The sequence below is a fragment of the Microcaecilia unicolor genome, chromosome 1, assembly GCF_901765095.1.
Source record: "Microcaecilia unicolor chromosome 1, aMicUni1.1, whole genome shotgun sequence".
NCBI classification, from domain to species: domain Eukaryota; kingdom Metazoa; phylum Chordata; class Amphibia; order Gymnophiona; family Siphonopidae; genus Microcaecilia; species Microcaecilia unicolor.
In genome coordinates this window covers 256454599-256479854 of record NC_044031.1, presented here as the reverse complement: position 1 = coordinate 256479854, position 25256 = coordinate 256454599, and the positions used below count along the sequence as shown (strand labels likewise).

General features: G+C 49.8%; 1 protein-coding gene across 1 annotated transcript in view; it reads left to right on the top strand.

Annotated features, from left to right (window-relative positions):
• Positions 1-25256, top strand: part of SLC4A7 (solute carrier family 4 member 7) — a 413178-nt gene that overhangs the window by 152766 nt on the left and 235156 nt on the right. The window contains 2 exon segments of the mRNA XM_030205798.1: positions 1352-1711; positions 10132-10244. Coding sequence (XP_030061658.1) covers positions 1352-1711; positions 10132-10244 — 473 coding nt within the window.

Below are 25256 nucleotides of genomic sequence, written 5' to 3'. Positions count from 1 at the left end.
AGGCTTCTAAGGAATACTTATTTATAGAAAGTTCACATTTGTGCTTCTGCTCTCTGATCCTGTCTTTACCCATTAAAGAATTTATTCTGCCTTTTGAGTTAGGATTCCAATTTGATCTCATTCGTTCTCTCTCGCTTTCTTAAAGTTATGTACTCATGACTGTTTAAAAGCTTGCACATACTAAACAGATGAAGCAATGCAATGCAAAGATGGGTTTTATTCCTCAACATTTAAAATTAAACATTTGAAATCTTGATGCTGCGGACCACAAGTTTTAAACGTTTGCAAATTTGGCACATTTTTGAGAATCTTAGATTGGGGCATACTATTATGTTTAACATAGTCTTCAGGGATGGTCTCTCATAACATTTGTAAGCTAATTTTATGTAAGCACAATATGTAATCACCATGTAGCCATCTTTTAGACTTGTTGTTTTCTTGTAAGTGACATGTCACTTAAATTGAACCAATATTTTTGTGTCTTTACACACGCCTTGACTTTATCGTTTTCCTATATTAAAAACCTCATGGAGATGACAGATGAAATGCATCTTTGCTGAAGTAGTTATATTAAGTTTGTTGATTGTGAAATGCAGATTAAGACAAAAGGCTTTGTTTCTTTCAGCATGCACCAGTAATGCCTGACATTTGCTTCCTGATGATCTTGTATGTTAACTAGAGATTGCCATTATGTTAAGTCCTCTGATATCTCTAGATATGATCACACTTCATTATTTGGTTAATTCTCTTTCATTTGCATGAATTTTTTTCTCTCAACATTTAACTTATGGTAGAATTTTTTTTCATTGTGGCTGATTCTAATACCAGTGTGTTAACTTTAACATTAAGGGCTTCATTTACAAAGCCACGCTAGCGATTCCTATGCGGCAAATGAGAAGAAGCCCATTCAGTTCCTGTGGGCTTCCTCTCATTTGCCACGCGACTTTATAAAAGAGGCCCTCATTTTAGTAGTTTATATAGATATATGTTTAACTTTCTGTATCTGTTCATGTTGGGTACCTGACTGGCATGCTGAAGTCCCTAATTCTAAATAGAGCCAATTTTTGAAAGCAGTTATCTTCTGTATTGAATGTCCTATCAATTTTTTTACAGTTCTGCCTTGCCTGATCAGTTACCTATATAATATAAATAGATAAAAAATAAAAACTTAAAACTACATAATGTTGTAGGCAACGTGCTGGTTTCATTATTCTCCACAAGACAGAAAAAAATTGCTATAGGTTAATGTTTCTTTTCTTTATGCATATATCTTCCATTGCATACACCATACACCATACTCTATTTCGGTTCGGTTGACAATCTTACATTAAATTTCTCTGTTTTGCTTCAGGGGAGGGCCTTTCAGCCTCCCGTAATTCTTTACGTGCAGGTCTCTTTTCTTCGACCCTGTCCCTGCGACGTGAATCACGCCTGTCTCTTCTTGGTTATCTTCTACCTTCAAGAGGTGGGACCCCAGCAGGCTCCAGATGCACAACCCCAGTAGCAACCCCTCAAAACACACCACCTTCCAGCCCTAACCTCAATCGCCTGGTATCTAGATGTTCCCAACAGAGTGAGCACCATGTCCCAGAGCGACTCTCAAGTGGCACTGATGATATCCCTACAGTAGTCATTCATCCACCTGAGGAGGAGATGGAAGCTCAGGATGACCAGGAAAAGAAGAGAGAGGATAATAGTGACATTACTCCAGGCAACTATCTAAATTATGCTTGTGTAGTGCTCTTTGCATCTGAATCACTTACACTGGAATGTTTTTGAGCTCACTGCTTTGTAAAGTGTCCACCATATGTTGCAGAGTTTGTAGTTCCTCAGTCTGCATGTTTTTGTTACGCATATCAATTTTTTGAATTTGCAGCATTTGATTTTCTTGGCATTGTAATTCTAATGTAAGGATTTCATATTCATTTTATTCACAGCTCTTAGAGAAACTTGGGGGGAAATTAAGATTTCCTAGTGTTTTATTTTAACACTTAAAAACACTGAAGTACGTTTCCATGCCTAACCTTTTATTTACATTTTGGATTTTAAGGACTCGGTTGAGATGTTTTTCTGATAAGTACTCCTTTATATATAAAGTAAATGATGGTCCTTTTTGACATTTTTACTAAAAAAAAAAAACGCCACCATAAAATACAGTGAATTACAAAGACGTAGTTGGAGTACAGAGTGTGCTTATCTTGTTGTGTGCAAGTGTATATTTTAATCTGTTATGAGGTGGTATTGTGGAGTAGATTCCAGTTTGAAACAGACTATTTTAAGCTGTGGGTTATTATCAGCAGTGAGCTTAATTTAATCCCTTGTTGCTGGAAGTTCCAGAGTTTTTGACAGCACCAGTTCATTTTACATTAAGTACGGTTTCTTAATCCAATGTGCTGTCTTCTCAGGCTTAGCTGTGTTTTATTTTAATTTTTTCAAGTCTTGTGTGTTGGCCAGAGAAAAGCTAGGCATGCCCCTTGGTCCTATTAAGTTTTTTCTGTTCTTTGAAAATATTTTCAAAGTTAGAGGTCATTTGTAAACATGGAATTGTGCAAACTTTTAAGCAGAGTCCATATATAGCAGAATTGGAGCCTTCTCCTTTTGTATTTACCTTGAAATTTTGTAATTACCTCCTCTTCTGACGCAAAGACTTTCTATGAAACAGAAGATGATGGTAGATAAAGACCATATTGACTATTCAGGAAGCCCTCCAGCACAACCTTTTTTTGATGGTTAGAGTTTGAAACTGCTCGACTAGTTTCAGATGTAGGAAATGGAACTTTAATTTTTTGTTTTGTTTAAAGAAATAGATTACTGCTTATTTTGTGTGTTAAATGCAGCCTTTTTTGCTGCCAGAGTGTTTTTCTGTTACTTAATGGAAACTGGGTTGAGGTGCATTTCTTTCCCCTCCAGTTCAGAAAATCTTTCACATTATTGTATCCTTCCAAATCTGTAGGAAAGTTCTTTGAAAACCTGAAAACCAAATAAAATGAATAATGTACTGAAAAGTAGAAATCCTTAATTTCTCCAAGGACAAGCAGGCTGCTTGTTCTCTCATGTGGGTTGCTGTCCGCATCGGCTCGGGAACCGGCATTTTGCAAGCAAAATATTAAAAAAGTCTTGCCAGAGTCTTCTGGCGCGCATGAGCGGACAACTTCCCGCCCATCGGGTGAGTGTTCCCGCTCAGTTATTTTTTCTCTGCGGTGAGGTGCGGTCGAGTTTTTTCTCAGCTCCTCTTAGGCCCGGGAAAGAGTCTTCTATTTTTCTGGCTTTTGCCTTATTTCTTTTATTTCTTTTAATAGATATTTAAAAAAAAAACTTCCCGTAGCTTTCTTTATTTTTTTGCCCTTTTGAAGTTTCCTTTGTTTTTCGATGCGGCCAACTTAGGCCGCGTAGTCGGGTTGTTCCCTTCTTTTCATGCCCTTTTTTCTTTTAACAGGCACGATCGCCTCTTTTAATATCGACGGTCGTTTTTCCTTCCATGTCATCGAAGATACCCAGCGGCTTCAAACGTTGTACTTGGTGCAACCAGACCATCTCAGGTACCGATACCGACGCCTGGTGTATCCAGTGCCTTGGGCCCGACCATAGCCCAGTCACTTGTAGTCTGTGTCTTCGCATGAAGAAACGGACTCAAGCGTCTCGGGAGGCCCAACGAGAGAAGCTTTTTGGGGCTCGGCCTGGTCCTTTGACATTGACATCGGTACCGAGGTCGGTGGCGTTGACATCGGCATCAAGGGACGCATCGACGTTGGGAGCAAAGGTAATGGCTGCGGAACAACCAACTCGTGCTGGGAGCAGTGAGGCATTGAGTGGGTCTCCACCTGTCTCGAGGCCTCCTGTTATGCAGGCCCCCTGGTCCCGACCTTCGTTGGACCCGGCCCCGAGGAGACGTGAGGATTCCATGTCTTCCTCATCGTACCGAGGAGTCTCAATGACGGGTATCGAGCGAAGGCGAAGAAGCACCGTCATCGTTCTCCTTTGACACATGGTGCCGGGAGCTCCAGGGCGTCGAGGGATTCGGCACCCCCTGCTTCCAGAGCTTCTGGAAAGGTTGCTGCACCAGTCTGCTTCAGTGTCGGGGGTGCTTGCGCCTTCTGTACCGTCTGCTGCAGTGGCATCTTACCCTTCGCCTGTGGTGAGGTCCCCGACCTCAGTGCCGCCTTCGGCATCATTGTCGGCTGCCACCCAGGTCGACTCCCCTTCAACATTGGTGGAGGAATCTTCACCGGAGTTCAGGCGGGCGTCGACTTCTCGGCACCGCCATAGAGGACATAGTTCCTCGGCGTCGAGGCAGGCTCTGTTTTGGACTGCTTTGAGAGATGTCTTGTCCGATACTGAAGATGAGCATTCGTGGGAGGAAGAGGAGGATTCCAGGTACTTTTCTTCTGATGAGTCCTATGGGATTCCTTCTGAACCTTCTCCTCCACCAGAAAGGAGACTTTCTCCACTGGAGAGTCTATCCTTTACCTCCTTTGTCGGGGAAATGGCTGTGGCTATTCCCTTCCCTATGGAGGATGAGGATGAGCCCAGGGCTGAGATGCTCGATGTCCTGGATTATCCTTCTCTGCCTAGAGAGGCAGCAATGGCTCCTTTGCATAATGTACTGAAGGAAGTCCTTATGCGAAACTGGTCGTTCCCTCTGTCTAATCCCGTGATCCCGAAAAGGACTGAATCCCAATGTCAGATCCACAGGGAGCCTGGATTGATGAAGTCTCAGCTACTTCACAATTCCATGGTGGTGGACTCCGCTCTCAAAAGAGCCAAGAGTACTAGGGACTATGCCTCGGCGCCCCCAGGCAGAGAATCTAGAACCTTAGACTCTTTTGGGAGGAAGGCGTATCAGGCCGCTATGATCGCTACCAAGATCCAAACATACCCAGCTCTTCATGAGCATCCACTTGCAGAACTCAGTGAGGCAATTGTCTAGCTTGATTGATGCACTCCCTCCGGAGCAAGCCAAACCTTTTCGCTGGGTGGTCAGGCAGCAGAAGGCGTGTCGAAAATTCCTGGCCAGGGGTACGTTCAACACTTTTGATGTAGCATCCAGGATTGCTGCCCAAGATATAGTGATGTGTAGACTCTCATGGCTGCATGTCTCTGACCTGGATCATTCGGTCCAGCAGCGGATGGCGGATGTTCCTTGCCTGGGGGGATAACCTTTTTGGTGAGAAAGTAGAGGATCTGGTTGACCAGCTCAAGAAGCACAATGATGCTATGGATTCTCTCTCCCACCGGCGTCTTCTTACTACCTCCTCTAGGAGGTTTTTTGGAGGGAAGAGGAGTGCTCCCTATTCCTATGCTAGGCGTAGGTACACTCCTGCTTCTCGGTAGCCTGTCCAGGCTCAGTCCCAGCGCGCTCGTTCTCGTCAACTGCGTGCGCCTAAGGCCTCCGCGTCTCCCCAGCAAAAGCAAGGGACGGGGTTTTGACTGGCTCCAGTTCAGCATAGCCTCAGTAAAGGTGTCCGTGGTGGACGACTTGCCAGTTGGGGGGGGGGGGGGGGGCTGATATTTTTTCACCAAAGGTGGCCTCTCATAACCTCCAACCGGTGGGTTCTTTAAATAGTCTGGTCAGGATACACCCTCAATCTGGAATCCAAACCTCCAAATTGTCCACCAGGAGCTCATTCTTACAGTTCCCAGCACAAACAGGTACTTGCAGAGGAACTCTCCGCCCTCTGGAAGGCCCAAGTGGTCGAACCTGTTCCACCAGGGGAAGAAGGGCTGGGATTCTATTCCAGGTACTTGTGCAAAAGAAAACGGGGGGGGGGGGGGGGGGGGGTGAAATGTGTCCCATCCTAGACCTAGGGGCCCTGAACAAATTTCTTATCCGAGAAAAGTTCAGGATGGTTTTCCTAGGCACCCTTCTTCCCATTATTCAGGAAAACGATTCGCTATGCTCTCTGGACTTAAAGGATGCTTACACACACACCTCGATACTTCCAGCTCACAAGAAGTATCTTCGATTTTGGCTGGGAACACAGCACTTTCAGTACCGTGTACTGCTTTTTGGCCTGGCGTCTGCGCCCAGAGTGTTTACAAAATGCCTAGCTGTAGTCGCAGCGTCGCTTTGCAGACTGGGAGTGCATGTGTTTCCTTATCTCGACGATTGGCTGGTGAAGAGCACCTCGAAGGAGGGTGCTCTGGAGTCCATGCGAATGACTATTCAGGTACTAGAGCTACTGGGGTTCGTCATAAATTATCCCAAGTCTCATCTCACCCCAGTCCAAAAATTGGAATTCATTGGAGCTCTGTTGAACACACAGACAGCTTGAGCTTATCTTCTCGAGATAAGGGCGGATACCCTTCTGTCCCTGGTGTCTATGGTTCGAGCGTCTCAGTAGATCACAGCTCAGCAGATGGTGAGACTTCTGGGGCACATGGCCTGCACAGTTCATGCTATGCTCATGGCACGTCTACATATGAGATCAGCTCAATGGACCCTAGCTTCCCAGTGGTTTTAAGCTGTGGGGGATCTATAGGATGTAATTCAACTGTCCACCGGCTTTTGGAATTCTCTCCACTGGTGGACGATTCGATCCAATTTGACCATGGGACGACCATTCCAAGTTCCTCAGCCATGAAAAGTGCTGACGACGGATGCATCTCTCCTGGGGTGGGGAGCTCATGTAGATGGGCTCCACACTCAGGGAGCCTGGTCCTTTCAGGAAAGAGGTCTGCAGATCAACCTCCTGGAATTAAGAGCGATCTGGAAGGCTTTCAGAGATCGGGTGTCCAACCAAATCATTTTAATTCAGACAGACAATCAGGTTGCCATAAATTACACCAACAAGCAGGGGGGCACCAGATCTTGCCCTCTGTATCAGGAAGCCGACCAGATGTGGCTTTGGGCTCGCCGTCACGGCATGTTTCTCCAAGCCACTTATCTAGCAGGTGTAAACAACAGTCTGGCTGACAGGTTGAGCAGGATAATACAACCTCACGAGTGGTCACTGAACATGGGCGTAGTCCGCAAGATCTTCCGAGTGTGGGGCACCCCCTCGGTGGATCTTTTTGCCACTCAGATCAATCACAAGGTCCCTCAGTTCTGTTCCAGACTTCAGGCTCACAACAGACTAGCATCAGATGCCTTTCTCCTACATTGGGGGACAGGCCTTCTGTATGCGTATCCTCCCATACCTCTAGTAGGGAAGACTTTGCTGAAACTCAAGCAAGACTGTGGAATCGTGATCCTGATTGCACCCTTCTGGCTGCGTCAGATTTGGTTCCCTCTTTTCTGGAGTTGTCCTCTGAAGAACTGTGGAGATTGGACTGTTTTCCAACCCTCATCACTGAGAGCGAGAGGTCGCTTCTGCATCTCAACCTCCAGTCTCTGGCTCTCACGGCCTGGATGTTGAGAGTGTAGAGTTCGACTCCTTGGGTCTTTCAGAGGGTGTCTCCTGAGTCTTTCTTCCAGGAAAGATTCCACAAAGAGGTTTTACTCTTTCAAATGGAGGAGGTTTGCCGTCTGCTGTGACAGCAAGGCCCTAGATCCTTGCTCTTGTCCTACACAGACCCTGCTTGAATACCTTCTACACTTGTCCGAGTCTGGTCTCAAGACCAACTCCGTAAGAGTTCACCTTAGTGCGATAAGTTCTTATCGCAGTGTAGAGGGTAAGCCTATCTCTGGACAGCCTTTAGTTGTTCGCTTCATGAGAGGTTTGCTTTTGTCAAAGCCCCCTGTCAAACCTCCACCAGTGTCATGGGAACTCAACGTCATTCTCACCCAGCTGATGAAGCTCTTTTTGAGCCACTGATTTCCTGCCATCTGAAGTATTTGACCTGGAAGATCATTTTCTTGGTGGCTGTTACTTCAGCTCATAGAGTCAGTGAGCTTCAGGCCTTGGTAGTGCATGCATCTTATATCAAGTTCCATCACAACAGAGTAGTCCTCTGCACGCACCCTAAGTTTCTGCCTAAGGTGGTGTCGGAGTTCCATCTGAACCAGTCAATTGTCTTGCCAACTTCCTTTCCCCATCCTCATACCCGCCCAGGCGAAAGCAATTTGCACACCTTGGACTGCAACAGAGCATTGGCCTGTTATGTGGAGCGGACAAAGCCCTTTAGACAGTCTGCCCAGTTGTTTGTTTCTTTTCATCCCAACAGGAGGGGAGTTTCCATCGGAACACGCACAATCTCTAATTGGCTAGCAGATTGCATTTCCTTCACTTATGCCCAAGCTGGGTTGACTCTGCAGGGCCATGTGACAGCTCATAATGTCAGAGCCATGGCTGCGTCAGTGGCTCACTTAAAGTCAACCTCCATTGAAGAGATTTGCAAGTCTGCAACGTGGTCATCAGTCCACACATTCACATATCACTACTGCCTTCAGCAGGATACCCGACACGACAATTGGTTTTGGAGTTGGTGCTGCAGAATCTGTTCGGGGTTTAGAATCCAACTCCACCCCCCTAGACCCATTTTTGTTCTGTTCCATGCTTCACTCTCCGTTGTTTATGGTTTCAGGTCAATCTCTGTTATGTCCTCACCATTGCGAGGCCCAATTGACCAATGTTCATTGTTTTGAGTGAGCCTGGTTGCTAGGGATACCCCATATGTGAGAACAAGCAGCCTGCTTGTCCTTGGAGAAAGCGAAGATGCATACCTGTAGCAGGTATTCTCCGAGGACAGCAGACTGATTGTTCTCACAAACCCGCCCACCTCCCCTTTGGAGTTGTTGTTTGTTTATTATTTGCTTTTTGATTATACTGAGCAGGAATGCTCACGCGATGGGCGGGAAGTCATCCGAGCATGAGCGGTGCGCGCTGCACATGCACCAGAAGACTCTGGCAAGACTTTTTTAAATATTTTGCTTGCAAAATGCCAGTTTCCGGTCCGACGCGGACATCGACCCACATGTGAGAACGATCAGCCTGCTGTCCTCGGAGAATACCTGCTACAGGTATGTACCTTTGCTGTATTGCATTGTGCAGGGCTGGTACAAAGATATTGGGCACATTATGCGACCCTTAAGCCATATGCTTTCACCCCTCCCCAGAAGATGACATGCACATCTACAATGAAGGCCCACCCTGTCTTCAGGGTATGCATTGATGGTCCTTTGAGTTTGTGTGACTGTCGGAATCCATGTTTTGCTTTGACTGCAGCTATTGTTTGCTGCTTCCCTAGGCAAATGTCTAGTCTTGCCTAATGGTTGGGCCAGCCCTGCACTGTAGAGCTTGTAAGCATGTACTAGATTAAACGCAGACTACGCACAATGTGGTGGGATGAAATAGGAGCTATTTAATTGACATTTCTGATGTCTTGAAACAAGTTTTTGGAACAGAGTTGGTTCTTTGAATGGTAGAATAAATGTGGTATAACAGAAGTAGATTAGTGTTCACATTGCTATACTGCAAGTGGAAAGGGACATTTGACTTAATGTTTTTTTTTCTCTCCTAATGACTGGTAATTTCTTGGGTATTTAATTCCACTTGACAGTCACTAATTATCCAAAGTGTCTAAAACCAGCATGTTGATTTTTATAATAAAAATATTATCCTTAAGACTACTGAAGTGATTTTTTTCCCACTTTTTAAGAAAAACAAAGAGCAAGCTCCACAGCTGAAAGGAAATTTATGCTTGAATAATAATGATTTGGCATGTTTTAGAAGCCCTGAGTAACACGTTCCTAAAGTCATGGCAATATAATTTATACCTGCTGAAAACATCTTCACGGCATGATCACTATAAAACTTGTGTTTGAAGGTGAAAAAGAATCCAAGATTGGAGCAGATAGTTAAAACTGAGACAAACTCTTTGGAGGCCATCACTATAAGCAGTTTTTAAAGACAATGTTAAGTGTGCTGGGCAGCTTTATATTCTCTTTTACCGCTTTCTGAATGGTCCCATGTGCAATTTTACATGCTCTTTTTAAAAATCAGAGTTTTTCTATATTGTTCCTTAAAGGGCCACCACTTGGGTAATGTCTGAATGTATTATGTAGTTCTATGGTTTGTCCAGATTTAAATGAAATCATTGCATATGTAGTGTTAACATCCACTTTTGTTGATTAACCTACACTTTGTGCTTTTTTTTCTTTGGTTTGGCACTCATTTGTTTTATTTTAAGCATTTTTCATTGACTTGATTTCTTTTGATTCCATTCTGAGCACAGATATTTATTTCTGTGTAGGGCTTCTAGCATCTCCACAGTCAGCACCTGGGAACTTAGAGGTTGGGAAAGGAATGGACCCTAAAGGTAATGGAACAGGAAGCCATGAAAACAGTACTGTTGACTTTAGCAAGGTAAGAATCTGGTTATTTAATATACCTGAAGTCCGTAGATTCTATATACAATTAGTAGTTATTAATTTCATGGAAATATGATTCTTCCTTAAATGCTAAGCAATCATGAAAATAAATATTATTCCCTACCTCCAGTACTTGGTTATTGTTTGGTTTCTTGCTCATGTGCAAGGGCAAGCTACAGAGTAGAGGATCATGCTGATTGCAAGCAGCTAATTTATTCTTAGTGGGGAATAATTTAAAACATTGAAAATTCTTTTTCTAAAACTGCAGATTGATAGTTTGGTTACAAAAACAGTGAAACTTACCATACTGCTGTGTAAATTGGCTTTCATTTTGTAAAAGCGTTTATTTTTCCTTTGAAATAATCCCAATTCATAGATGTTCCGCTAAGAATATGGGTGACTGTTCTAACATTTGCCCAGTATGGAGATGATTGTCGGTCGGTTTTGCAGCTGAAACATACTAGTGGAAATTAAATTGCTGGCCGTTACATATATGTACTCTATGCATAAGTTTACTTGTATTTTGAAGAGACATCCCTGGAGATGGGTTTGGGGAGAGGTTTGCACTTAACATGATTCTTGTGCATTTTCAAAAGTACATTTTTTCCCCTCCAAAAACGAATCTGTAAACTTCAGTAGATGTAAACATATATACAAGTACTTTTTCCTGGGGTGGTAATCAGTGAAAGTACATGCATATCTTGACTTTTAAAATTGGTTGTGGAGTTTGAGTATGTTTTCACAGCAGCAGGTAATTCTACAAAATTTAGGGGATAATTTTATAGTAATTAGAATGAACCAACTATAATTAATTTTCTCCGAGGACAAGCAGGCTGCTTGTTCTCACTGATGGGTGACGTCCACGGCAGCCCCTCCAATCGGAATCTTCACTAGCAAAGTCCTTTGCTAGCCCTCGCGCGCCCGCGCGCACCGCGCATGCGCGGCCGTCTTCCCGCCCGAAACCGGCTCGAGCCGGCCAGTCTTCTTTTGTCCGCACTCGGTACGGTCGTATTTTTCGCCGTGTCGAGCCCCGGAGAGTCGACCTCGCGCGTCCATATTGTTGAACGTGTTTTTTTCTTCGGAAAAGCTTTTCTTGTACTCGGGAAGTGCTCCGGAACCCCTCCACCGGGTTTCGTTTCAATCCTCCCCGTATTTCCAGCTTTTGGCCCCGATAAGTTTTCTTTCGTCGTCGGGGTAGGCCTCTTTTCGGCCTCGGTCGAGATTTTCTCCCTCTAAAGTTTTTGGTGCTCTTTTTCCGTCATTTCGGACTTTGATTTCGCCGGCGTGATTTTTCCGCCCATGACATCGAAGCCTTCCAGCGGCTTCAAGAAGTGCACCCAGTGCGCCCGGGTTATCTCGCTCACTGATCGACACTCGTCGTGTCTTCAGTGTCTGGGGGCCGAGCACCGCCCTCAGAACTGTAGTCTGTGTTCCCTGCTTCAAAGGCGGACTCAGGTAGCGAGACTAGCCCAGTGGAACGTTTTGTTCTCGGGCTCTTCGTCGGCATCGGCACCGGGATCTTCGAGTGCATCGACGTCGTCAGCGTCCAGACCATCTTCCTCGGCCGCCCTTGCATCGAGTGCATCGAGGCATCGGGCCTCTGCATCGGCGCCGAGACATCGGATAGCTGCATCGACGTCGGTGGTACCGGGACCTCGTCTGCTGATGTCGTCGGACGGTGGTGCATCATCAGGAGTGCAGGTGAGGGCTGTCCATTCCCCTGCTGGTGGCGGTGAGCCTTCGGGTGGGTCTCCTCCCACCCTGAGGGCTCCTGCGGTACAGCCCCCCCGAGACCGACCTTCTTCGGCCTCGGCCCCGAGGAAGCGACGGATGGATTCTACGTCCTCCTCGTCGGTGCCGGGGAGCTCCGGTGACATGCTTCGGAAGAAGTCGAAGAAGCATCGACACCGGTCTCCTCCCCGCGTCGGCACCGAGGGATTCGGCACCCAGCAGGCATCGGCACCGAGAGGACCGCTCACCCTCTGTCCAAGAGGTGTCGATGCGCTCCACTCTGGACAGCCCGGAACAGCCTCCTCGCCCGGAACAGGTCCTGACGTCGACGCCTGCATCGACCTCACAGCCTTTCTCTGCAGCCGCTCTAAACGAGAGCCTCCGGGCCGTTCTCCCAGAGATTCTGGGAGAGCTGTTGCGCCCTACCCCTCCGGTACCGGCGGTGCTTGCGCCTCCGGTACCGTCGAGCGTGGCGCCGGCTGGCCCATCGCCCAGGTTGAGGTCCCCGACGTCGGTACCGCGTGCGGTGCCGGCAGCGGCCACCTCCCAGGAAGGCTCCCCGACTACGTCGGCGGAGGGAGCTTCGCCGATGCGGGCGAGGGAGTCTACCTCTCGACGCCCCCATCGTGGACGTGGCTCCACTGAGTCGAGCAGGGCGAGGTTGCAGACACAGGTTCGTGAACTTGTGTCTGACACCGAGGGTGAGGCCTCGTGGGAGGAAGAGGAAGATCCTAGATATTTCTCTGACGAGGAGTCTGAGGGTCTTCCTTCTGATCCCACTCCCTCTCCTGAAAGACAGCTTTCTCCTCCCGAGAGTCTGTCTTTCGCTTCCTTTGTCCGGGAGATGTCTACGGCCATCCCCTTCCCGGTGGTTGTGGAGGACGAGCCCAGGGCTGAAATGTTTGAGCTCCTGGACTATCCTTCTCCACCTAAGGAAGCGTCCACTGTTCCCTTGCACCATGTCCTGAAAAAGACATTGCTTGCGAACTGGACCAAGCCATTAAGTAATCCCCACATTCCCAAGAAGATCGAGTCCCAGTACCGGATCCATGGGGACCCAGAGCTCATGCGCACTCAGTTGCCTCACGACTCTGGAGTTGTGGATTTGGCCCTAAAGAAGGCTAAGAGTTCTAGGGAACATGCTTCGGCGCCCCCGGGCAAGGACGCTAGAACCTTAGACTCCTTTGGGAGGAAGGCCTACCATTCCTCTATGCTCGTGTCCAAGATCCAGTCTTACCAGCTCTACACGAGCATACACATGCGGAACAATGTGCGGCAGTTGGCGGGCTTGGTTGATGCTCTTCCCCCTGAGCAGGCCAAGCCTTTTCAGGAGGTGGTCAGGCAGCTGAAGGCGTGCAGAAAATTCCTGGCCAGAGGAGTTTATGACACTTTTGATGTTGCGTCCAGGGCCGCTGCTCAAGGTGTGGTGATGCGCAGGCTCTCATGGCTGCGTGCCGCCGACCTGGAGAATAGAATCCAGCAGCGGATTGCGGACTCGCCTTGCCGTGCGGACAACATTTTTGGCGAAAAAGTCGAACAGGTGGTAGAGTCTCTCCACCAGCGGGACACCGCATTCGACAAATTCGCCCGCCGGCAGCCTTCAGCTTCTACCTCTACAGGTAGACGATTTTTCGGGGGAAGGAAGACTGTTCCCTACTCTTCTGGCAAGCGTAGGTACAATCCTCCTTCCCGACAGCCTGCGGCCCAGGCTAAGCCTCAGCGCGCTCGCTCTCGTCAGCAGCGTGCGACTCAGCAAGGCCCCGCGGCTCCCCAGCAAAAGCAAGGGGCGAGCTTTTGACTGGCTCCAGCAGAGCATAGCCGACATCCAAGTGTCCGTGCCGGGCGACCTGCCAGTCGGAGGGAGGTTGAAAGCTTTTCACCGAAGGTGGCCTCTCATAACCTCCGATCAGTGGGTTCTGCAAATAGTCCGGCAGGGGTACACCCTCAATTTGACCTCAAAACCTCCAAATTGTCCACCGGGAGCTCAGTCTTACAGCTTCCAGCACAAGAGGGTACTTGCAGAGGAACTCTCCGCCCTTCTCAGCGCCAATGCGGTCGAGCCCGTGCCATCCGGGCAAGAAGGGCTGGGATTCTATTCCAGGTACTTCCTTGTGGAAAAGAAAACAGGGGGGATGCGTCCCATCCTAGACCTAAGGGCCCTGAACAAATATCTCGTAAAAGAAAAGTTCAGGATGCTTTCCCTGGGCACCCTTCTCCCCATGATTCAGCAAAACGATTGGCTATGCTCTCTGGACTTAAAGGATGCCTACACACATATCCCGATACTGCCAGCTCACAGACAGTATCTGCGATTTCAGTTGGGCACACGCCACTTCCAGTACTGTGTGCTACCCTTTGGGCTCGCCTCTGCGCCCAGGGTGTTCACAAAATGCCTAGCTGTGGTAGCAGCGGCACTTCGCAGGCTGGGAGTACACGTGTTCCCATATCTCGACGATTGGCTGGTAAAGAACACGTCCGAGGCAGGAGCCCTGCAGTCCATGCAGATGACTATTCGCCTTCTGGAGCTACTGGGGTTTGTGATAAATTACCCAAAGTCCCATCTTCTTCCAGTGCAGAACCTCGAATTCATAGGAGCCCTGCTGGATTCTCGGACGACTCGCGCCTATCTCCCAGAGACGAGAGCCAACAACTTGTTGTCCCTCGTCTCCCGGGTGCGGGCGTCCCAGCAGATCACAGCTCGGCAGATGTTGAGATTGCTGGGCCATATGGCCTCCACAGTTCATGTGACTCCCATGGCCCGCCTTCACATGAGATCTGCTCAATGGACCCTAGCCTCCCAGTGGTATCAGGCCGCTGGAGGTCTAGAGGACGTGATCCACCTGTCCACGAGTTTTCTCGAATCCCTGTATTGGTGGACGATTTGGACCAATTTGACTCTGGGACGTCCCTTCCAAATTTCTCAGCCACAAAAAGTGCTGACCACTGATGCGTCTCTCCTGGGATGGGGAGCTCATGTCGATGGGCTTCACACCCAAGGAAGCTGGTCCCTCCAAGAACGCGATCTACAGATCAATCTTCTGGAGTTACGAGCGATCTGGAACGCTCTGAAGGCTTTCAGAGATCGGCTGTCCCACCAAATTATTCAAATTCAGACAGACAACCAGGTTGCCATGTACTATGTAAACAAGCAGGGGGGCACCGGATCTCGCCCCCTGTGTCAGGAAGCCGTCAGCATGTGGACCTGGGCTCGCCGGTACGGCATGGTGCTCCAAGCCACATATCTGGCAGGCGTAAACAACAGTCTGGCCGACAGGTTGAGCAGGATTATGCAACCTCACGAGTGGCCGCTCAGCTCCCGAGTGGTGCGCCAGATCTTCCAAGCGTGGGGCACCCCCTTGGTGGATCTCTTCGCATCTCGAGCAAACCACAAAGTCCCTCAGTTCTGTTCCAGGCTTCAGGCCACCGGCAGACTGGCGTCGGATGCCTTCCTCCTCGATTGGGGGGAGGGCCTGCTGTATGCTTATCCTCCCATTCCTCTGGTGGGGAAGACTTTGTTGAAACTCAAGCAAGACCGAGGCACCATGATCCTGATTGCTCCTTTTTGGCCGCGTCAGATCTGGTTCCCTCTTCTTCTGGAGTTATCCTCCGAAGAACCGTGGAGATTGGAGTGTTTTCCGACCCTCATCACGCAGGACGAAGGGGCTCTTCTGCATCCCAACCTCCGGTCCCTGGCTCTCACGGCCTGGATGTTGAGGGCGTAGATTTTGCCTCTTTGGGTCTACCAGAGGGTGTCTCCCGTATCTTGCTTGCTTCCAGGAAAGACTCCACTAAGAGAAGTTACTTCTTTCATTGGAGGAGGTTTGCCGTCTGGTGTGACAGCAAGGCCCTAGATCCTCGCTCTTGTCCTACACAGACCCTGCTTGAATACCTTCTGCACTTGTCTGAGTCTGGTCTTAAGACCAACTCCGTAAGGGTTCATCTTAGTGCAATCAGTGCATACCATTACCGTGTGGAAGGTAAGCCGATCTCAGGACAGCCTTTAGTTGTTCGCTTCATGAGAGGTTTGCTTTTCTCAAAGCCCCCTGTCAAGCCTCCTACAGTGTCATGGGATCTCAATGTCGTTCTCACCCAGCTGATGAAACCTCCTTTTGAGCCACTGAATTCCTGCCATCTGAAGTACTTGACCTGGAAGGTCATTTTCTTGGTGGCAGTTACTTCAGCTCGTAGAGTCAGTGAGCTTCAGGCCCTGGTAGCCCAGGCCCCTTACACCAAATTTCATCATAACAGAGTAGTCCTCCGCACTCACCCTAAGTTCCTGCCAAAGGTCGTGTCGGAGTTCCATCTGAACCAGTCAATTGTCTTGCCAACATTCTTTCCCCGTCCTCATTCCTGCCCTGCTGAACGTCAGCTGCACACATTGGACTGCAAGAGAGCATTGGCCTTCTACCTGGAGCGGACACAGCCCCACAGACAGTCCGCCCAATTGTTTGTTTCTTTTGATCCCAATAGGAGGGGAGTGGCTGTAGGGAAACGCACCATATCCAATTGGCTAGCAGATTGCATTTCCTTCACTTACGCCCAGGCAGGGCTGGCTCTTGAGGGTCATGTCACGGCTCATAATGTTAGAGCCATGGCTGCGTCGGTAGCCCACTTGAAGTCAGCTTCCATTGAAGAAATTTGCAAAGCTGCGACGTGGGCTTCTGTCCACACATTCACATCCCATTACTGCCTGCAGCAGGATACCCGACGCGACAGTCGGTTCGGGCAGTCAGTTCTTCAGAACCTGTTTGGGCTTTAGGATCCAACTCCACCCCCCGAGGGCCCTGTTTGTTCTTTTCCAGGCTACACTCTCAGTTAGTTGGTAAATTTTTTTTTAGGTCAATTTCTGTTATGTCCTCGCCGTTGCGAGGCCCAATTGACCATGGTTGTTGTTTTGAGTGAGCCTGGGGGCTAGGGATACCCCATCAGTGAGAACAAGCAGCCTGCTTGTCCTCGGAGAAAGCGAATGCTACATACCTGTAGAAGGTATTCTCCGAGGACAGCAGGCTGATTGTTCTCACAAACCCGCCCGCCTCCCCTTTGGAGTTGTGTCTTCCCTTAAGAGTTTGTCTTGCTACATACTGGACTGGCCGGCTCGAGCCGGTTTCGGGCGGGAAGACGGCCGCGCATGCGCGCGAGGGCTAGCAAAGGACTTTGCTAGTGAAGATTCCGATTGGAGGGGCTGCCGTGGACGTCACCCATCAGTGAGAACAATCAGCCTGCTGTCCTCGGAGAATACCTTCTACAGGTATGTAGCATTCGCTTTATAGTTGAATAAATGGCAGCATTTTACAATTTACTTGTTCTCTTTATGAAAAGATTTTTAACTTTTCAATGCCTAGTACTAGAGAAAACAAAGCAATTACATACCTCTTTCTTCATTGTCTGCACTCCATACCTGGTTTTGTAATGGTCTGATAACATAAGAATAACCATACTGAATCAGGCCAATGGTCCATCTAGCCCAGTATCCTACTTCCAGCAGTGGACAATCCAGGTTACAAGTACCTGGCAGAAACCCAAATAGTAGCAACACTTCATACTACCAAACCCAGGACATGCAGTGGCTTCCCCCATGTCCACCTCAATAGCAGATTATGGACTTTTCCTCTAGTAACTTGTCCAAACCTTTTTAAAACCCAGTTAATGCTAACTGCCATTACCACATCCTCCAGCAATGAGTTCCAGAGCTGAACTATTCTTTGAGTGAAAAAATATTTCTCCGAGGACAAGCAGGCTGCTTGTTCTCACGACTGGGTTGACGTCCACGGCAGCCCCCACCAACCGGAACAAAAAACTTTGCGGGCGGTCCCGCACGCAGGGCACGCCCACCGCGCATGTGCGGCTGTCTTCCTGCCCGTGCGCGACCGTTCCCGCTCAGTCTTTTCTTTTCCGCGCTGGAGAGAGCCGTGTTCATCTCTCTCTCTGTCGGCCCCGGAAACCGGATCGCGCCTTCGACGCGAATTTTTTCTGTTCTTATTCGTTGTTTCTTTAGTTTTGTTTCCTTTTCAAAAAAAAAAAAAACCAACAAAAAACTACCTTTGTTTATCTCCCCTCGTATGTCTAGCGGGCGGCGCCTCGTTGTGGCCTTGTGGCCGCGCGGTCGATTTATTTTTCGGGTGTGCTTTTTACCGCCACCATTGACGACTTTGACTTCGCCGACGCGATTTTTCCGTCGATGTCCTCGAAGGTCCCGAGTGGATTTAAGAAGTGTGGTCGGTGCGGCTGGCATATCTCGCAGACCGACACTCACGCTTGGTGCCTCCAGTGCCTCGGGCACCTTGTGTCTCGGTTTACGAAAATGGACACAGGTGGCGAGGCAAGTGCTACGGGACCGTCTTTTTGGAACTTGCGCCGGCCCTTCGACTTCGACGGCATCGGTGTCGACGGCCGCATCTTCGGTACCGGTACCAATGTCGACGAAATCGGCACTGACGGCACAGACCCCAGGAGCACAGGTTCCGTTGGCCCGCCGGTCTTCCGGAGATGGCAGGGGTGAGAGGCCGCGCGGGCAATCGGCTCCGGTCACTCCCTCTACCCAGGGCCATCGGGACCGAACCCTGTCGGACCCGATCCCTCGAGGCTGAGGGGGATCTACCTCCTCCTCTTCGGTACCGCCGAGCGCCGATGACGGGCACCGGAAGAAAGCCAAAAAGCACCGTCATCGGTAGTCTACGGCGCATGTGGCTACCAGCTCCGGCTCCAAGGTTGACTCGACGCCGAGGAAGCGACAGCGCCGGGAGGAGCGTTCCGCCTCGGTAGTAGAGATATTGCTGCGTCAGGGCACGGGCACTTCGGTGCCATCTCCTGGACCCGAGCAGATTCTGGCACCGGCACCCCCACCGGCCCCCTCGCCTTTCTCGACAGCGGGCCTTGACGAGTGCCTCCGAGCCATCCTTCCGGGGATCCTGGAAGGGCTGATGCGCCAGACTGTGCCAAGCACCCCTGGCGCCGTTGATGGAGGCGCCGGCGTGCTCTAACCCGGTGCCGAGGCCTTCGACGCCGCTTGCGGCGCCGGTCTCGACTGCCACGCAGGTAGAGTCCCAGTCGACGTCGATGGAGGGAGCTTCATCCTCGCCGGCACGGGAGTCCACCGCTCGACGTCGCCACCGAGGACTCGGTGCCTCGAAGTCGAGCCGGGCCCGGTTGAGGTCTGAGCTACAGGAGCTTATGTCCGATACCGAGGAAGAGGCCTCGTGGGGGGAGGAGGAGGATCCCAGATATTTCTCCTCAGAGGAGTCTGTGGGCCTTCCCTCCGACCCCATTCCCTCACCGAAGAGGAAGCTCTCGCCCCCTGAGAGCCTCTCCTTTACCTCCTTTTTCAGGGATATGTCTATATGCATTCCCTTCCCCATGGTCTCTGTGGATGAGCTGAGGGCTGAGATGCTCGAGGTCCTCGACTATCCATCACCACCTAGAGAGTCTTCCACGGTACCGTTGCACAATGTCCTCAGGGATACACTGCTTCGGAACTGGCAGAAGACATTATCTAACCCCAGGGGTATATATGACACCTGTGATGTGGCATCTCGAGCTGCGGCCCAAGGTATAGTGATGCGCAGACTCTCCTGGCTGCGTGCCTCTGACCTGGACAACCGCACCCAGCAACGACTGGCGGATGTCCCTTGCCGGGGGGATAACATTTTCGGCGAGAAGGTCGAGCAGTTGGTGGACCAACTACACCAGCGGGAAACCGCCCTCGACAAACTCTCCCACCGGGCACCTTCAGCATCCACCTCTACAGGTTGACGTTTTTCCCGGGCCCGGCAGGCTGCTCTCTACGCCTACAGCAAGCGTAGGTACACCCAGCCGACCCGAAGGCCTCCTCAGGCACAGGGACAGTCCCAGCGCGCTCTTTCCCGTCAACAGCGTGCGCCTAAGCAGCCCCCTGCGCCTCCACAGCAAAAACCGGGGACGGGTTTTTGACTGGATCCATGGGAACATAGCCGCCATCAAAGTGTCCGTACCGGACGATCTGCCAGTCGGGGGGAGGTTAAAATTTTTTCACCAAAGGTGGCCTCTAATAACCTCCGACCAGTGGGTTCTCCAAATAGTGTGGTGCGGATACACCCTGGATTTGGCCTCCCCTCCACCAAATTGTCCTCCGGGAGCCCAATCCTTCAGCTCCCATCACAAGCAGGTACTTGCAGAGGAACTCTCCGCCCTTCTCAGCGCCAGTGCGGTCGAGCCCGTGCCACCCGGGCAGGAAGGGCAGGGATTCTATTCCAGGTACTTCCTTATGGAAAAGAAAACAGGGGGGATGTGCCCCATCCTAGACCTGAGGCCTGAACAAATACCTGGTCAAAGAGAAGTTCAGGATGCTTTCCTTGGGCACCCTTTTACCAATGATTCAGAAAAACGATTGGCTATGTTCCCTGGATTTAAAGGACGCATACACTCACATCCCGAAACTGCCAGCTCACAGACAGTATCTCAGATTCCGCCTGGGGACACGGCACTTTCAGTATTGTGTGCTGCCCTTTGGGCTCGCCTCTGCCCCACGGGTGTTCACGAAGTGCCTCGTGGTGGTCGCGGCGTATCTACGCAAGCTGGGAGTGCACGTCTTCCCATATCTCAACGATTGGTTGGTCAAGAACACCTTGGAGGCAGGAGCTCCATGCAGTGCACTATTCACCTCCAGGAGCTGCTGGGGTTTGTGATAAATTACCCAAAGTCCCATCTCCAGCCAGTCCAATCTCTGGAATTCATAGGAGCTCTGCTGAATTCACGGCTCAGGCCTTTCTTCCCGAAGCGAGGGCCCACAACCTCCTGTCCCTCGCTTCCCAGACTACTACTACTACTACTACTTAACATTTCTAGAGCGCTACTAGGGTTACGCAGCGCTGTACAATTTAACAAAGAGAGACAGTCCCCTGCTCAAAGAGCTTACAATCTAATAGACAAGTGAACGGTCGGTCCGATCGGGGCAGTCAAATTGGGGCAGACCAGAGCGTCTCAGCAGGTCACAGCTCGGCAGATGTTGAGACTCTTAGGTCATATGGCCTCCACAGTTCATGTGACTCCCATGGCTCGTCTTCACATGAGATCTGCTCAATGGACCCTAGCTTCCCAGTGGTGCCAGGCCACCGGGAATCTAGAAGATGTCATCCGCCTGTCCCTCAGTTGCGGCAATTCGCTGCACTGGTGGACACTTCGGACCAATTTGACCCTGGGACGTCCTTTCCAAATTCCGCAGCCCACGAAAGTGCTGACGACGGATGCATCTCGCCTGGGGAGGGGAGCTCATGTCGATGGGCTTCACACCCAGGGACTGTGGTCCCTCCAGGAGGAAGATCTTCAGATCAACCTCCTGGAGCTCCGAGCGGTCTGGAACGCACTGAAGGCCTTCAGAGATCGGCTGTCCTATCAAATTATCCAAATTCGGACAGACAATCAGGTTGCAATGTATTACATCAACAAGCAGGGGGGCACCGGATCTCGCCCCCTGTGTCAGGAAGCCGTCGGGATGTGGCGTTGGGCCTCCCAGTTCGGCATGCTTCTTCAAGCCACATACCTGGCAGGTGTAAACAACAGTCTGGCCGACAGACTGAGCAGAGTCATGCAACCGCACGAGTGGTTGCTCCATTCCAGAGTGGTACGCAAGATCTTCCGAGAGTGGGGCACTCCCTCGGTGGACCTTTTCGCCTCTCAGACAAACCACAAGCTGCCTCTGTTCTGTTCCACATTACAGGCACATGGCAGACTAGCGTCGGATGCCTTTCTCCTCCATTGGGGAACCGGCCTCCTGTATGCTTATCCTCCCATACCTTTGGTGGGGAAGACCTTACTGAGCTCAAGCAAGACCACGGCACCATGATTCTGATAGCGCCTTTTTGGCCCCGCCAGATCTGGTTCCCTCTTCTTCTGGAGTTGTCCTCCGAAGAACCATGGAGATTGGAGTGTTTTCTGACTCTCATTTCGCAGAACAACGGAGCGCTTCTGCACCCCAACCTTCAGTCTCTGGCTCTCACGGCCTGGATGTTGAGGGCGTAGACTTCGCTTCGTTGGGTCTGTCTGAGGGTGTCTCCCGTGTCTTGCTGCCTCTAGGAAGGATTCCACTAAAAAGAGTTACTTTTTCAAGTGGAGGAGGTTTGTCGTTTGGTGTGAGAGCAAGGCCCTAGAACCTGGTTCTTGTCCTGCACAGAACCTGCTTGAATACCTTCTGCCCTTATCAGAGTCTGGCCTCAAGACCAACTCAGTAAGGAATCACCTTAGTGCGATTAGTGCTTACCATCATCGTGTAGAGGGTAAAACCATCTCTGGAGAGCCTTTAGTCGTTCGATTCATGAGAGGCTTGCTTTTGTCAAGGCCCCCTGTCAAGCCTCCTGCAGTGGGATCTCAACGTCGTCCTCACCCAGCTGATGAAACCTCCTTTTGAGCCACTGAATTCCTGCCATCTGAAGTACTTGACCTGGAAGGTCATTTTCTTGGTGGCAGTTACTTCAGCTCGTAGAGTCAGTGAGCTGCAAGCCCTGGTAGCTCATGCTCCTTATACCAAATTTCATCATAACAGAGTAGTGCTCCGCACTCACCCGAAGTTCCTGCCAAAGGAGGTGTCGGAGTTCCATCTTAACCAGTCAATTGTCTTGCCAACATTCTTTCCCGGACCGCATACCCGCCCTGCTGAGCGTCAGTTGCACACATTGGACTGCAAGCGAGCGTTGGCCTTCTATTTGGAGCGGACACAGCCCCACAGACAGTCCGCCCAATTGTTTGTTTCTTTCGACCCCAATAGGAAAGGGGTCGCTGTCGGGAAACGCACCATCTCCAATTGTTAGCAGATTGCATTTCCTTCACTTATGCCCAGGCTGGGCTGGCTCTTGAGGGTCATGTCACGGCTCATAGTGTAGAGCCATGGCAGCGTCGGTGGCCCACTTGAAGTCAGCCACTATTGAAAAGATTTGCAAAGCTGCGACGTGGTCATCGGTCCACACATTCACATCTCATTACTGCCTACAGCAGGATACCCGACGCAACAGTCTGTTCGGGCAGTCGGTGCTGCAGAATCTGTTTGGGGTTTGAACCCAACTCCACCCTCCAGGACCCGAATTTATTCTGGTCAGTCTGCACTCTCAGTTAGTTGTTCTTCGTAGGTCAATTTTTGTTATGCCCTTGCGAGGTTCAATTGACCTGGGTTCTTGTTTTGAGTGAGCCTGAGAGCTAGGGATACCCCAGTCGTGAAAACAAGCAGCCTGCTTTTCCTCGGAGAAAGCGAATGATATATACCCTCACCTACCCTCCCTCCTCCCCTTTGGAGTTGTGTTTTTTCCTCATTCCTTTGCTTGTCATTCAACTGAGCGGGAACGGTCGCGCACGGGCGGGAAGACGGCCGCACATGCGCGGTGGGCGTGTCCTGCGTGCGGGACCGCCCGCAAAGTTTTTTGTTCTGGTTGGTGGGGGCTGCCGTGGACGTCAACCCAGTCGTGAGAACAATCAGCCTGCTGTCCTCGGAGAACACCTGCTACAGGTATGTATCATTCGCTTTCCTCCTAGTTCCATATAATTTCATCATGTGTCCCCTGTTCTTTGTACTTTTTGAATGAGTGAAAAATCGATTCACCTCCTCCCGCTCCACACCACTCAGGATTTTGTTGACATCAGTCGTATCCCCCCTCCGCCATCTCTTTTCCAAGCGGAAGAGCCCTAACCTCTTTAGCCTTTCCGCATATGGGAGCAGTTCCATGCCCTTTATCATTTTGGTCATTCTTCTTTGAACCTTTGCTAATTCTGCTATATCATATTGAGAAACAGGAACCAGGTTTGAACACAATACTCAAGGTGAGGTTGCACCATGTAGCGATACCATGGCATTATAATGTTTTTGGTCTTATTTTGCAACCCAAAGTTAATGAACTCATCTTCTGATAGGTGGATTTCTCTAATTTACAATTCCCAGTTTTAGAGTAGAAATATTTAATAGTATAGTAAGTATATTTTTGATATGTATGAATTTTGGACCTTTGGATTTAACTGTAAGGATGTTTGTTGGGCATCACTCAAACATCTATTTTTTGTACTCATCTCTTGTAAAATTCCTCGACTAGTGATGTGGCTTTAGTAAAGCATTTGCTGACTTCTGTCAGTTCTAGGTGTGCACTGTAAGGAGGGCTGGAGAGATCAACCCTCCACATCCCCAAGCATGACCTCCCAAAGTTAGACCAGTAGCGTAAGGCAGAGCAGTAGGCACTAGGGCCCACCAAGGCAACTAGGAACTGTGCAGGATCTTCCTCCTCTCTGCAACAATTGTCCCTGTGCCCCCTTCCTTTCCAACTATCGGTCTGGGCACTGTTCTGGGCTGTTGGCGACAGGGCCACTTTACCCATAGCCAGGTGCTGGAAAAGCTGCCTCCTCCTCCCATAGGTCTATTGCCTCTCCCTTTTCTTCCCCCTTCCCTCAGGCCACCTTTCTAACTTGCCTTGATCATCACCAGTGGTAGCAGCCCAGCAATTAAAACAGGCTACCTCAGGGCATTCCTTCTGCTGTGTCCTGCTTCCTTTGATCCAAGTTCTGTTTTTATGTGGGCGGGGTAGGACACAGCACAGGGAAGGCCCTGAGGCAGCCTCTTAATCACTGGTATGCTACTACTGGTGGCAATCAAGGTAGGTTAGAATGGGCCATGGGGAGGGGAAGGGAGAGAGAGAGTGCTGCTGGACAGGTGGGAGGAGAGATGGGGTTAGAGGAGGGGAAAGGAGGAAAGATGCTGGATAAGAGGGGAAAAGGCATTAGAATCAGGCATCACTTCCTGGTGAAGCATGACACCAAGGGCACCAAAATCACTGGTGTCCTCAGCCTTTGATGCAAGGACCACTCATCTGTGCCATTGTAAAGGATGCAACAGCCTCCATGGATCTGAAACCGTTCCAGTATACCTTAAGTGATTCATGAGGATGTGACCATTCCTGCTATGATGACCATGTCTTTGTCGATGAAAGCCCTTAAGGAGCAACTCATTAAAAACACTGTGAAGAACAGATGGAGCGCTTCTTTCAATAAGATGGCACAGCTTCAATATTGTCAGTGTTGAGGGTAAATATGGTCTAGATATGTGAGACCTATGATCTGTCCGAAAGTAATGCCTGAATGCCGATGCCTGGAGAAGGTTCAGAGTTAAGGACTGCATCATCAGTGCCCATTTCTAGTGCTTTGGGGGAGGAAGTTTCACTGAAAGACCAGGAATCCTCGGTGTCTCGATGACACAGAAGGACTGACCCAGCAGTCAGTGGTGCGAGACAGGCAGAGATTCAGATTTCAGACTGATTTTTCTATGTGCCTGATT